Source organism: Dasypus novemcinctus, chromosome 7 (genome assembly GCF_030445035.2).
Source record: "Dasypus novemcinctus isolate mDasNov1 chromosome 7, mDasNov1.1.hap2, whole genome shotgun sequence".
Lineage (NCBI taxonomy): Eukaryota > Metazoa > Chordata > Mammalia > Cingulata > Dasypodidae > Dasypus > Dasypus novemcinctus.
Genome location: NC_080679.1, coordinates 84,212,217 through 84,226,871, shown reverse-complemented (window position 1 = coordinate 84,226,871; position 14,655 = coordinate 84,212,217). Strand labels below are relative to the sequence as shown.

The 14,655-nt window shown below is 35.6% G+C and overlaps 1 protein-coding gene across 12 annotated transcripts in view; it reads right to left on the bottom strand.

Annotated features, from left to right (window-relative positions):
- Positions 1 to 8,240: 8,240 nt before the first annotated feature.
- The window catches only part of COBLL1 (cordon-bleu WH2 repeat protein like 1), a 167,405-nt gene continuing 160,990 nt past the window's right edge, over positions 8,241 to 14,655 (bottom strand). For all 12 annotated transcript variants that reach the window (XM_071216351.1, XM_012527502.4, XM_004464389.4 and 9 more), the window contains one exon: positions 8,241 to 9,498. In XM_071216351.1, the coding sequence (XP_071072452.1) occupies positions 9,412 to 9,498 (87 nt within the window). In that variant the 3' untranslated portion in view covers positions 8,241 to 9,411. The remainder of the gene's footprint in view (positions 9,499 to 14,655) is intronic.

The window sequence follows — 14,655 nt, the reverse complement described above, 5'->3', positions numbered from 1 at the left end:
ACAAATTTATTCTAAAATTTATATGCAAAAGGAAAAAATGAAAAATGGCAAAGGCATTTCTGATGAAGAAAAAGGCGTGACTTAAAGCTATAGTAATTAAGAACATGTGATATTGGCTCAGTAATGCATATGTTGGTCAATGAAACAGAAAAAAAGAACCCCAAACACATTTGTGAATTTTTGGGACTTCAAAAATAAGCAGAATGTGGCAGATCATTGGGGAAATACATAGTTTGTATCTAATGAAGCTAAAAAACATGAGCATTCATTTAGAATGAGGTCAAAATGGGAAATAAATTCCTTATTCACACCATATAAAAAAAAAACTTCAGATAGATTCAGAACTTAAATTTAAGAAGCAAAACTTTAAAGATTCCAGAATAAAATATCATTGAATAACCCTTTCTGACCTTTAGGTTGGGAAGGATTTCTTAATTATTATACAAAAAGTATTAACCACAAAAGACAAGCTCAATAAATCAGTGAACAAGAATTTACCATAAAAAGATAAGTTGAAGAATGGGAGATAAAAAATTAGAAATATGTTTGTGATGCATGTAGCCAACAGAGGCTAGTATACATCAAGAACTCTGGAAAAATCAATAAGAAAAGACAAAAGACCTAGTGGAAAAATGGGCAACTTACTTTTCTAGCATGCTTTTCTTCTATGACAATCTGTCTGTAAGTTCTTGGAGGACTGGAATCGTGTCTTAGTTATCTTTGTTTCTTTATCATCAAGCACTGTGTCTGACAGAGAGAATATGCTCAATAAACATTCATTGAATAAATGAATAATATTATTATTAAGAATCAAGAATAATACACTCTCTTAACAAAACCCACCATAGGCACATCACCCTCAATACTTTGATTATATCAGGGTTTCCTAACAAGGAGTCCATGAGCTTGAATTGAAATTCAAAAAAACATTATTCTTGAGGGGATGTGTTGGTGCAGGTGTGATATATTTATGCAGTAAGTACACAGTATTGGGAAATGGATATGGCTCAACCAATTGGGCTTCCATCTACTACATAGGAGGTCCAGGGTTCGATACCAGGGCCTCCTGGTAAGGGCAAGCTGGTCCACATGGCAAGCTGACCCACATGGAGTGCCTGCCCATGTGGGAATGCCATCCCACGCAGGAGAGCCACCCTGCGTGGGAATTCCGCCTCATGTGGGAAAGCCGCCCCATGCAGAAGTGCTGGCTGACGTGGAGAGCTGGTGCAGCAAGATGACGCAACAAGTGACACAGGGGAAAGAAAATAAGAAGACGTAGCAGAAGAGGGATGATGAGGTGGCACAAGAGAGTAATTGCTTCTCTCCCACTCCGGAAGGTCCCAGGATCGGTTCCCGGAGCTGCCTAATGAGAATACAAGCAGACACAGAAAGAACACACAGTGGATGGACACAGAAAGCAGAGAACAAGGGGAATGGGGGAGGGAGAAATAAAATAAAAATCTTAAAAAAAATAATACACAGTATAGGGTGGACTTAGTAAGGGGTCCATAGTTTTCATCTGACTGGCAGAGAGGTCCGTGGAACAAAATAGGTTAAACGCCCCTGGCTTATATTCTCATATTAAAAAACTTTCCATTTATATTCCCATGAATAGCTACTACCCATTTTTGGATGCCCAGATCACAATTCCCTTTACATCATAAAGTTTTCAGTGACTCTAATTACTCAAAACACTCATCACTCACTACAAGATGTTGATTCGCATCTTACTTGTGCTCCCTGCATTGAGTCACACCATATTTTCACATCAGTGTCTCTTCTTTCTAACTTGATTCTAAACTCCTTGAGGGCAGGAGCCATGGATTAGATTGCTCTATTCTGTGCATGTGGAGGTGTTCAATGCCTGTTTACTGGGGTTGTGTCACAATACTCAGAAATTACCAGTGATCGGTTGTCTCATAAAATGGCAGAATAAATGGTCTCAGAGAAAAATATTGTCACTTGTGATTTTTCCAGGTTCAAGAAGTTGAAATAAGGTTATAAAGGCTAGAGTTGTGATCCATAGGATATTCTGTTCATTGCAAGGAGAGAAAAAATCTTTTGAAGATTTATTGTTCAAGTAGGAATTTATGATTGGAAAAAGGTAGCAAAGGTATAGTGGAAATAATGGGGCCCAGGAATCAAATGCCTGTGTTGGACACCAGCATCACCCTGCATGAGTTCCTTACCTTTTCTGAGCCTTGTGTGTGAAATGGAATAACAAAACCTACCTCAAAGATCACTTGGCAGAGTCAATGGTACATAGGTGGTACATAAATTTTATTTTCCTCACTTCTCCCTTTCCTCTTAAAAAGAATGCTGTTTGGTCAGATCTTAGAGTGTGTGTTTTTTTAGTTAATCCTTATCCTAAGACTGAATCATAATACATCTTAATAAATTTTGTTAACAGTGAGTTGCTCTTGCCAAATTGATACTTATATCACATTATCTACCCTGAATTCCCTAAAATTCTTAATTGGCCAAGAGAAATCAGTGACCACAAATTAAAGCTCTCCCTCATACCCTGGGTACAGTGAGTTGTTTGCTATACTAAGAGTAACTCAATAATTCATTTCCCAAATTTATTATGAATTATTGCAAATAAGCAGAAAAGCTAAAAATAATGCACAATTATAGCTCATATGCCCACCACCTAGATTTAACAATTGTTATAATTGCTATCATAATAATGCTGAATTTAATGAGGACATTAGCAGAATTTATGTGTATTTTCTGATAACTTCAAAGTGTCTAAAACAATCCAACAGAAGTCATCCAAAGAGTTTGTGATCTCTTTAGGAAACCAGTCCTCCTTCATCACATGCAGGTTTCTCTCATAATGAACCATCAAGGAGCACAAAAGTTGAGTTGTTCTTTTCCAAATATAACCTCTTGGTTTCACTTGACTTGATCTGGATTTGCTCTCTTCTCATTTTTCCATGCCAGATGCTTCTTTTTTGCTTCCTTTTACTCTTTCCAGATTTTCAATGAAAGACTAGGGTTGCTTGATTTAGCAAATAAAAATAAAGAATATCCAGGTAAGTTTGTATTTCAGATAAACATGAATATTTTTTAGTATAAGTATGTCCCAAATATTGCATGGGACATATTAATACTTATACTAAGATGTTATTTGTTGCTTACTGAAATTCAATTTTAACCAGGCATCTTGTATTTTTTTTGGCAACCCTATGAAATAGAAAAATCAAAAGTGTTTCTCACGGGCCAGTAGGTTTCTTTAATGTTAGGGCTCTCAAATTCCCAGGTATGAAGCTAAAATGAGATAAAGGGAGAGAAAATATTTTTGCACTGCAAATAATAAGAAATATTAAGTTAAAATTGCTTTTATCTACTGGGAAACTAGACAGAGTTAGAAATGTCTCTGTGGTGTACATAGCAGTCTGTGCCATTCTGATGAAAAAGTGTATTTGATCAGATTGAATTTATTATGGTTAGTCATATTTTGTGAATTTGAGAGTGTGTATCTTATCTATTGCCACATTAATGACACATACCAACTAACCAACGACAGAAACTCAGTGGCATACCTGGAGGTAAGCATTTATTGCTCACACATCATTCAGGTGGGGATTGGCTATGTGTTCCTGGTGACTTTGGCTGGTTATAAAATGATCTATGTTGGCCTTGGTTGGAAACTTTGCTCCTTGCATTGCTCATCTTTTTCTTAGAATCACTCAGCTAGTCCAGAGATGTCTTTCTCACAGAAAAGTTTGAAGCGCCAGGGAGAACAAACATACAAATCTTTGAGATCTCGTGTCAGAACATTCACAGCATCACTTTCACCTCATTCTATATTACTCACAAAACCTTCTTCTATTAGTGGGGAATAAACTCTGCCTTTTTAGTGAGAGGTACTTCAAAGTGGCTGCAGGAGAGGTAAAGAATTGGGGTCATCACTGTGATCTATAAGGGGTGGGTAGGAAGAGAAGATTAAATTAGGAGAGTAAAGAAGTTGCCAGTTTTGAAAACTATAAACTTGCTTAGAATTACAACATTTTCTTTTCTAAGATGAGTAATTTAAGACTTCCAAATGATTTTTTTCAGTTTATGAAGCAGAAATGCCAACAGTTCTATACAAATTACCAGAATGTTTCATAATTCCTCTCGAAATACCTGTCAGAAAATTCTTTCCAGTGAGCACATGGTGGCATTTTTTCTTGCCATAAACAAAATATATCTACCCATATGAAGAGCCTGAGGTGTTAAGGATGAAAATTTGCAGGAAAGTGGTAACATTTAAGAGAAAAGGAAGACCAACTGAACATGGAGAACAAGCAGGTTACTATTTCAGTCGTCCTTGAAATCTAGCAGCATTTTCTCCACTATCATTTGCGAAGGTTGATCATTGGCAAGAGCAGAGTAGGAATCACATGTGGGACTCTTACCACCTGGTCTGGTTGTGTAACCTTTGAAAAGTGGCAATCTCTTTGTGTACTTTTCCCCCCAAAGGATCAAATAGCATACGTGATATAAAAATTCTGTGTAAACTCAAAAGCACCAAGTAAATATCAGCTGTTTTTACACCAAAAAAGCTCAGAGAAACTAATCTGATCGTGGAAATCTTCATCATGACCTCTAAGTACAAGTTTTTTTTTTCTTTCAAGTTATTTGTCAAAATCAATAGCTAATAAAAATGATGAGTTTGATCCTTAGATCTTTTAGTTTTTATCTTGTTTGGTAATAGTGGGTAAAAAAAAAAAAGAAAATCAGCATTAAGATAATTTTATCGCTTAGGACTCTTTCAGTTTCAAGTGAAAGCATCAGGGAAAAAATTCTCAACTTGCAAAAGAGAGTGGATTCTGGGAAGTGGATTTTACTCAACTGGTAGAGCACCTGCCTACCACATGGGAGGTCCAGGGTTCAAACCCAGGGCCTCCTGACCCATGTTATGAGCTGGCCCACGTGCAATGCTGATGCGCACAGGAGTGCTGTGCCAGGAGGGGTGTCCCCCCAGAGCTGCCCACGCTAAAAAAAGTGCAGCCTGCCCAGGAGTGGTCCCACACACATGGAGAGCTGATGCACCAAGATGGTGCAACAAAAAGAAACACAGATTCCCAGTGCCGCTGATAACAATACAGGCAGACACAGAAGAACACACTGCAAATGGACACAGAGAGCAGAGAACGGAGGGGGAAGAGGAGAGAAATAAAATAAATAAATCTTTAAAAAAAAGAGAGTGGATTCTGTTGCCAAGCCCCAGTTAGCTAGGGTCAGATTTGGCAGTACATACATATAAGAAATTGGGAAATAGGGTCACTCATCAGAAGAATGTGGGGGTAATTAGATAAATTGTACCTGTTCACTGATAATAGTATTAGAAGTAGGGTAACTTTTAAAATGAGTTCTACTTCATTTCATTTTTACGACTTTACAATCACCCCACAAGGTAGGTATGTTATTAATACAATTTTTCAGATGAGGAAAATGAGGCGTAGAGAAAAAAATTTGCCCAAGATCCCTTGACCCATAAGTGGTAGACCTATAATTTGAACCCAAGTATCTTAATTCTATCTAAGACAAAAACAAAGCACTATTAATAGAACTGAATTATGATAGGATAGCTCTATATGTGAAAACAGCTTCCTCCAGAACACTGCTAGTGTAAAAGACAAGTTGCTAAATAGTGTGTGATTTTTTTTTATGTAGAAAACACCAGAAAGCCCAACACAAACCTGTAGCTGTATATTGGATTTAAATGCTCCCATAGGGATATTCATATCAAAATGCTAACAGTGACTATCACTGGAGTGGGAGTGGGATACTGGGGACAATAAAGAGGGTATGTGAGGGGAGTGGATGTGGCTCCAGTGGTTGAGTGCCTGCTTCCCACACACAAGGTCCTGGGTTCAATCCCCAGCCCTGGTAACTCAAAAAAAAAATAAAAAAATAAAAAGAGGGTATTCTCTTTATACCTATTATACATATAGAATCTGGATCATAATTCAAAAATATGTTATAAAGAATTCACCTGATTTGGAAAAATAGGAAAATCTAAATGCCTGGATGCCAAAAATTAATTATGTAAATCCAATGTTGGTTCTAGATCATTCTTGAATCTTGCTTTTGCTGTTACTTAAGGATATGACTGGTGAAAACTATGGGACACAAATTTCTTTTCTCAACTCAGCAAAGTGGGAGCCACACATTTTTCTCCAAAAATGCTAACTTTTCAGAGCCTAAATGCATGAATGGTTTTAGGGTATAACCCCCTAAGTTATTTTCAGAATACTGAAATCTGGGGTATAACAACTATTTGTTTACAAAAAGCAGTTTATAAAATAAAATACTACAAATAAAGTTAACTCAAATATATCTCTTCTCAATCTTCCTTTTTTTAAAAAGATTTTTTAAAATTTATTTCTCTCCCCTTCCCACCCCACCCCCAGTTGTCTGCTCTCTCTGTCCATTTGCTGTGTGTTCTTCTGTGACCGCTTCTATCCTTATCAGCGGCACCGGGAATCTGTTTCTTTTTGTTGCTTCATCTTGTGTCAGCTCTCAGTGTGTGTGGCACCATTCTTGGGCAGGCTGCACTTTCTTTTGCGCTGGGCGGCTCTCCTTATGGGGTGCACTCCTTGCGCGTGGGGCTCCCCTACGCGGGGGACACCCCTGCGTGGCAGGGCACTCCTTGCGCGCATCAGCACTGCGCGTGGGCCAGCTCCACACGGGTCAAGGAGGCCCGGGGTTTGAACTGCGGACCTCCCATGTGGTAGACAGACACCCTATCCATTGGGCCAAATGCACTTCCTAATCTTCCTTTTTTGGTTTGCATACAGGTAACCACCAGCAAACCTAAATGTATTTTTTTACATATGCAGCCGTAATATTTATCATTTGCATATTTTATTTATCTGAGATCATAAAACACATTGTTCTACAACTTGCTTTTCTCATTAAGCATTATATTTGAAGTTTATCCATGTTGACACATATAACTCTGGTTTGTTCATTTTGACTGTTGTACAGAAGTCCATCCTAGGAAGGTACTTGAATATTATGGGCTGGTTAGGACCCTTTTCTGTTGTTAGATACAAGGCTGCCTTAACCATTTTTGTACATGTTTTCTTACATGTATAAACACTTCAAGGTAACATGGTAAGACTTTTAATTTTTCTAAATATTACAAAACTGATGGTTGTGCCAGTGTATTTTCCTACCAACAGTAAGAGTTCCAAATGCTTTCTATCCTTGACAACACTTGCTAATTTGAAACTTACATTTTTGCTAATTTGATGGGTGTGATTTGGTGTGTTCTTGTGTTTTTAACTTTCATCTCCCTGGTTATTAGTGAACAGTATCCTTTCCATATGTTTGTTGGCTTTCAAATTTCTTCTTGTAGGAAACACTTTTTTTTTATTCCAATGTACTCATTTTTAATTGGGTAGCCTTTTTCTTAATGATTTATAGGAATTTTTGCATTTTCATAATTAACACTTTACATCTCACTTGTGGCTTACCTTTTCACTTTTAGAGAATTTAATGTAAATTAAATATGCTTTAAATTTTAATGCATTTAAATGTATCATATCAACCTTTTATGAGTATACCTTTGTGTCTGAAAATACAAAATATATTCTTCAAAATAAAATAAAGTCTGAAATACAAAATACATTCTTCAAAATTTTTAAATACAACTTTTCAAAGTTAAGACTTTATTGTATTTGTTCATGGCTAGAGGAAGAGATCAAATTTATTTTTTCCAAGTGGATACTTAATTGTGTAGATACCATTTTCCAGAAAGTCACACCTCTCCCCACTGGTTTATAATGCCATAAAATGTGTTTCCCAATTTGAGAGGCTCTCCAAGTCTGATTCAAGGTAACAGCAGGAACATTTAAAATTTTAACCTGCAGTTGCTATGTGTCAGAAACATTGCTAAACATTTACATTTTACATGCTTAGACCATGGGTTTTGTAACTGGAATGCCTGGACCTAAATCCTGACTTGGCTTCTTCTGAGATGTGTGACCTTCTTACCACTGCTATGGACCAATGCCTAACCTCCCTTACCCTTAGTTCATACATCTGAGACTGCAATTAATGAGGCTTGTGTGAAGACTTTAGACATTCAAATGAGAAATTACAGTATGCTGGGGAGCCCCAATAAATCGTAAGTCTTACTATTACTTGTTTACTGACTGATAGAGACATTCATCAGGTAAAGTACACAAATATACTAGTTGGCACAAACTACCTTAAAAATGGTAATAAAGTACCCCAAATCTGTAATTTACTTTTATTAAACGGGAAAAAAGATCAACACATTTTCCAAAGAGGCAAATATTCCTTAGAGCAATTAAGTAGGGACAGACCACCACAACAAGCTCTAGACCCCAGAAAAGGTATAAGCCAACAAATTAGGCATTGTTTTCCTTAATGTAGTTTTATCTTTAATGTAAATATATATTTATTTAGAATATTAGCATATGAGCTACATAATGATTTTATCAGTTTACTTGAATTAAATCCAGTATTTCTGGAATGTCCAAATAACCTTTCTAATTTTCTACTATGGACATAATTTTTTTTTATAAACTAACCACTACTCCTCTGTACTATTGTATGTGAAATAACTGTCACAATATTTTAAAACTTTCACAGGAAGATTTTAAAGGCTTCTGGCACATGGACTGTATAATATGTGTGTGACGATAATGTCATAATTATATACAAAAAATATTTAAAATTCTCCTTGTGCAATTTAAGTCCTAAAGGTGAAAACAAGAGTTCCATGTTAATAAAATATTAAAATACTATGAGCTTCCAAAGAATTTGATACTGATTTTCTAGTTACATAAAGAACATACAAGATAAGCTTTGCACATGGAGTGATTCATCATTGAAAATAACTGTTAAAAAAAAAAAAGAAAATAACTTTGAACTGAATATAATTATTTGATATCACTATCTTTCTAAATCATTCTTTCAGCACAAAATAGGCTTTAACATAATTTATAAACTTTTCCAATTAAATAGTAACATTGAGGCAACAAATATCAGATGTGTATGCCTAGCTCTTGATATGTCATACAAATATAAATCTATGAATCCTAATTTATCCTTAGTTATCATTGTACATTATGCTTCAATAAGTAAGTGAAATCAGCAGAAGGTGATTACTGCTCATTTGAATAAAGGCATTTACACCTTGTCTTAAAGTTTTAAAGCAACATATTCAGCTCTTAAGGCAAAAAAGACCCCCAAGAGCATGGAATTATATATTATAAATTCTTGTAATTCTTCTTTAGACATTAAAAGCTACAACACTGATTCTTATACTTCAATAGATAATATATTAGAATACATCTGAATATACATTTGCAAACATTCTCCATTAGTGTGACGTTGGTCTGTGAAGTAGAAGTGGTGAAGTGCAACGGAGCAGGCCAACATTTAATGGCTGTCCTGTGCATCAGTGGGCATTGAAGGGCTGAGTCTTGATTTGCCATTCACAGAAATTGTATTTGATGGAACAGTAACCTAAGAAAAAGAAATACATTTTGTACCATCAGTTTAAAATGGGACAGCTGTCTGATTTTCAGTTTTCAACAATTACCACATTTTAACTTCTTTTTAATTGTAAATGTTAATATTTAGTATTTAGTATTCAATAAATTATAAAACATGAAGAATAAATGTTCACTCTACCATAAATTAAAAATGAGTTATTTCCACAAAAAAAAAGTTAAATAATCCATTAACACATCATAGTCTTTACAAAATTACCTAATCAACACAAGAGCACAAACAGACTGAAGACCAAGCTGTTAAAGGGCATTTTTAGCTCGATTAATTCTGGCTCCCCCAAACTACATTGATGAACGTAGAGAAATAAAGCGAATTCCACAATTCAATTTTTGAATTGATGATATATATTTATTAACTTGAATTTACCCTTCCAGTGACTCCTTATTTAAAAGGAAAAACCACCTTTGATTTTTAAATGCTTTCCTGATGAAAGACTGAAAAATTCAAATCTCCATGACTGTAATGCCATAAGAGCAGCATGAAAAGGTATTTTCCCCCCAGTAAATAAAGTTCTAAATTCAAAATTCTATGGCAAAGTCTCCTATTTGCAAACTATAAGTGAACAGAAAATGACAAATCAAGAATTTCCTAAATAGTATGAAATTCCAACATGATTTAGAAGAGTATAAAGTCATAGATTCTGAGTAAATATGTATGACAGCTTGAAATATTATATGTAAAATATAACAAAGATTTTTAAAAGAAATGGTTTTATCTCTAGATTATAATTTGACTAATTTATATTCATAATTACATACTATCATCCTCTCACAAGAACAGAAGTACAAAAAGCCAGAGATTCTGCATAGCAAGAGTAAGTTAGTAAAAAAGAAAGTAAAATTGGCACATTCATTCTGGATTTTTGTGTGTGTGTGCTTCATTTCTTGCCTTTTACTAAATGAAGACTAGTTGTCAAAACTAGTGAACTTCCTTGACTGTATTCTGTATTCAGGGTAGAGCAGAGTGGTTGATACTAGCCAACTGAAATAAAATGACTAAGAAGAAAAGCTGCACCTTTTAAAGTTCCTCGTCTGTACCCTGTTTAGTATTCACATGGGAATTTGCAGATTTCTTTCCAAGTACAGCCAAGGAACAACAGACAGGTAATGACTTTTCATTAAGTGACGTTGGTCCTAAAAGTCTCTGTGCATGAGAGAATGAATTTTGTAATTCTTGCCAAAATTGTGGTCTGCACGATTCTTTGTAAAGTGAAAGAGAAAATTTGTTTTGGGCATTGAAAAACACATTGATGACTCTAAATGTCGACAAGAAAAAGATGTTCATTGTTGCAACATTAATAGGGTAAAAAACTAAAATCCAGTTAAATGGCCACTAACAAAGAATAAATAAGCTATGTGTGACACACATTTATATGATCAGATACTATGTAGTCTTAAGCGTTTGGTAGGAGCGCCCACCTACCATATAGGAGGTCTCGGGTTTGAACCCACGGCCTGCAAGCCCATATGGTGAGCTAGCCCACGTGCAGTGGGGCCGCTCACAAGGAGCGCCACGCCACGCACGGGTGCCCTCCCTGCATAGCGGAGCCCCACACTCAAGGAGTGCGCCCCTCAAGGAGAGCCACCTGTGTGAAAAAAGCACAGCCTGCCCAGGAGTGGTGCCTGCACACACAGACAGCTGACTCAGCAAGATGATGCAACAAAAACAGATACAGATTCCCAGTGCTGCAGAGAATGCAAGCAGACACAGAAGAACACACAGAGAATGGACACAAGAGAGCAGACAATGGGGGGTTGGGGGCGGGCAGGGAAAGGGAGAGAAACAAATAAATCTTTAAAAAGAAAAAAAAAGAAGCATTTTGATTGTTCATGTAATGAGATGAAAGCCACAATGATATGCAGGTTCTTAGAATGATTTGCAAAGTATTTCTGTTTTGTAAAAAAAAAAAAAAAGTTGCATACTATAAAAATGGCCTGGAAGGTTACACATTAAACTATTAATAGTGGCTACCTCAAGGAAACTATTTCCTTTATATTTAAAAATGAGCTTACTAACCATTTAAATATGAGAAGACATAATCGGAATACTATTTTATAAGTTCCATGAGGTCAGAGATCTTATCTATCTTAATATAACTTTATACCCACTCTGTTTATTTTAATGTGTGAGATAGTATAGTGTTCGATAAACACTCATTGAATAGGATATGGTAACTTTTTACAAACATTTATAAAATAAAAATGTATTGTTTAACAATGAACAAGTTACACATATAATTTTTAAAAACTGACATTTAAGAATTTGGTGATGTGAACATGTTTGTTAACTGTCTCTCATTGAAGTTTAAAGAATTCTCACAAACTGGTCATATCACTTTCTTATTTCCATAAGGAGTATAACTGCAATTTCCTATTATTTATTTTTACTTTAAAAACTTATGGAAAAAGCTGCCAACATGAGACCCTTTGGTTCAAATTCAAACAAAGGAAATATGAATAAAAAGCAGACAAACCAACAAAACAAGCTAGCAAATCCTGTTTTTTCTTCCCTCCAGGCTTCATCTAGCCAATGATTAGTTTTATATTCTGAGGAAACATTTAATCTCAAGTGTTAAGTCTCACTTGTCAGTTTGTTTTCAGAATCTATTTTTACAAATCTATTTTACATTTTTAATAGTATAATAACCAGATTTTTAATGATTCAGTGACCATCAAGTACCAAAAGCAGCCAAAGTCCTTGTGTTAGCATAGGGTTCTATAACAATGGATTAATCTGTCCTAGTTTCTGTAAATAATTTGATCATTTGTATATAATTCTTAACCTCAAAATCAATTTATAAAACACTGAACTATATTTATTAACTCTACTCTATATGAATAAAAAGACAAATCTTTGTGATTACCTTAAGGCTGGGTGTTACGAAACATGAAGGAAAAAAAACCCAAACATGGCATGTTCGTGACTACATTTATATTAGAGCAGTCAACTGGATAATTGTTCTAATGTGAACCAACCATTACAATGAAGGTTAATTGTTTTGGTATAAACCATAGCTGTAAATCAGGTAGATACCTGAAATTAAATTGAACATTTGTGTACCAAGACATAGGCAAGTGTGGAGCTAACTTTCTGATGAACAATCTAAACCTACTGTCCGAATCACTGCAGATTTTATTTGACAATATAATTGTTGCTCTATAAGAGATGTCAGGACAAAATAGGAGAAATGTTCAATACAGGGCAGTAATATCGGACTTCAGCAAAGATCACAAGAAATCAGAGCCTGCCAGTGTCCATTTTACCACCTTTTGCCATTTTTTTTTGAAATTTAATACAGGTACAGAAGTGCACTGAACATAAAATGAAAACAAATACACATATCACCCACCACCCAGGTCAAGAGAAAGAATATCTTCAGCTCTTCTTTTCTTTATTTAAAATACCTTATCTTGTCTTTATTTAAACTTTTGATATTTCCTTCATGAGATTTTTGCAGTAATTTAGATATTTTCAAAATATTACATTAGAATAACATTTATCTTGATTGCTTAGCTTTCTTGGCTGCCCCCGAAATTGTATGCCTGAGGAAAGTGCCTCACTTGTCTACACTAGTCCCGGCCATGCCTCAACAAGCCCCCAAAGCCCTTTTCCTCTGTACCCCAGAGGTAACTGTTATCTAGATTTTCATAAATTCTTCCTTGTTTTTGAAAATAACTTTGCCACCTATACATGCATAACTAATGTAGTTTTTGCATGTTTTCAAACTTAATACATATGCTTTTTTTTTTTTTGAGGTACAGGGGGCCAGAGATTGAATCTGGGACCTTGTACGTAGGAAGCCGGTGCTCAACTGCTGAGCCACATCAGTTTCCCTGAGTTGGTTTTATCATTTGTTTTGCTTGTCTTTTTTTTTTTTCAGGAGGCATTGGGAACCAAACCCATGACTGCCCATGTGGGGTGGGCACTCAACCGCTTGAGCCACATCTGCTCCTGCCATATGCATTTGTATGTGTTTGCCTTATTTCTATCTACATTGTTGTGTTTATCTGTAGTTTATTTTATTGCTATATGCTATCCCATTCTTTGATACAGTACTCTTTATTTTACTGTTATTGGAATTATGGCTATGTTTAGTTGAGACTATTATGAACGATATTCTATGAACATTCTCTTAGTGAGTCCTGGTACCAAAAAACACACATTTTTTAGGATCTATAATTAAAAATGAAAAATTCGGTCATACAGCATGGGTATGTGAACTTTTCTAGACCCTGTATCCATTTTTTAATGTCTGTATGGAATTTTCATTTAAAAAAAATTTTAGAGCTGGCACTAAATAGACTCCAGAGCCATCAATAATCTCCTACTGAAAAAGATACAATTTTAGACTCAGTAGAACCTAAAGTAATAAGTTATAAACAGGATACAATTACAGGATCAGCATTTAGGGTCTGTATTCTATGCAGATTCACATCCCGCTCATTCTGGAAGCAGTGAGTGTTTTATATGTGAAAGGACTGCCAAATCAGAGCCTATAACATGGCCAAGCATACAGCTGCTTGCCTGTATGAATCTGATGGCCTAAAAGGCATTTCCAATTTAATGCACAGGTTTCTGCAATAAGTTCATTGAAAGTGATTAATACGTCCACTGACTTGCTACAAATTGTAGGCATTGTAATCAGTTTCTGAGTAGTTGTTTGGTTCTTCTGTGGGCCTGGTGTGCTGCTCTTTCTCTAGCCCAGTCTCTGCATGCCCAGAAAGCAGAGGCTTCACTCTATTCATTTTTGTATCTCCAGTTTCGAGGACAGTTCTTGTCAATAATAGGCTTAAAAACTGTTTGCCAAATTTGAATTGAAAAGGTCTTAAATCAGTAGTGACTGATTTGAAATGCATCCATAATTTACAAGACTAGAAATTCTTCATAAATAAGAGTGTGCAATTTATTAAATGGGCATATTTCCCCACAAAAACATGAATTTGTCATGACCCAGTGCTTTCCAGTGTTTAAAGCTATACCAAATCTTCATGCTGCCTGGCATCTAAATTGAGAGTCCATAAGCAAATCTACAAAATTCAAACCTAATCCCCTGAGAATTACTTCTTCACATTTCCTCCATTCCTGGCAATCCTCAGTATTTTACCATCA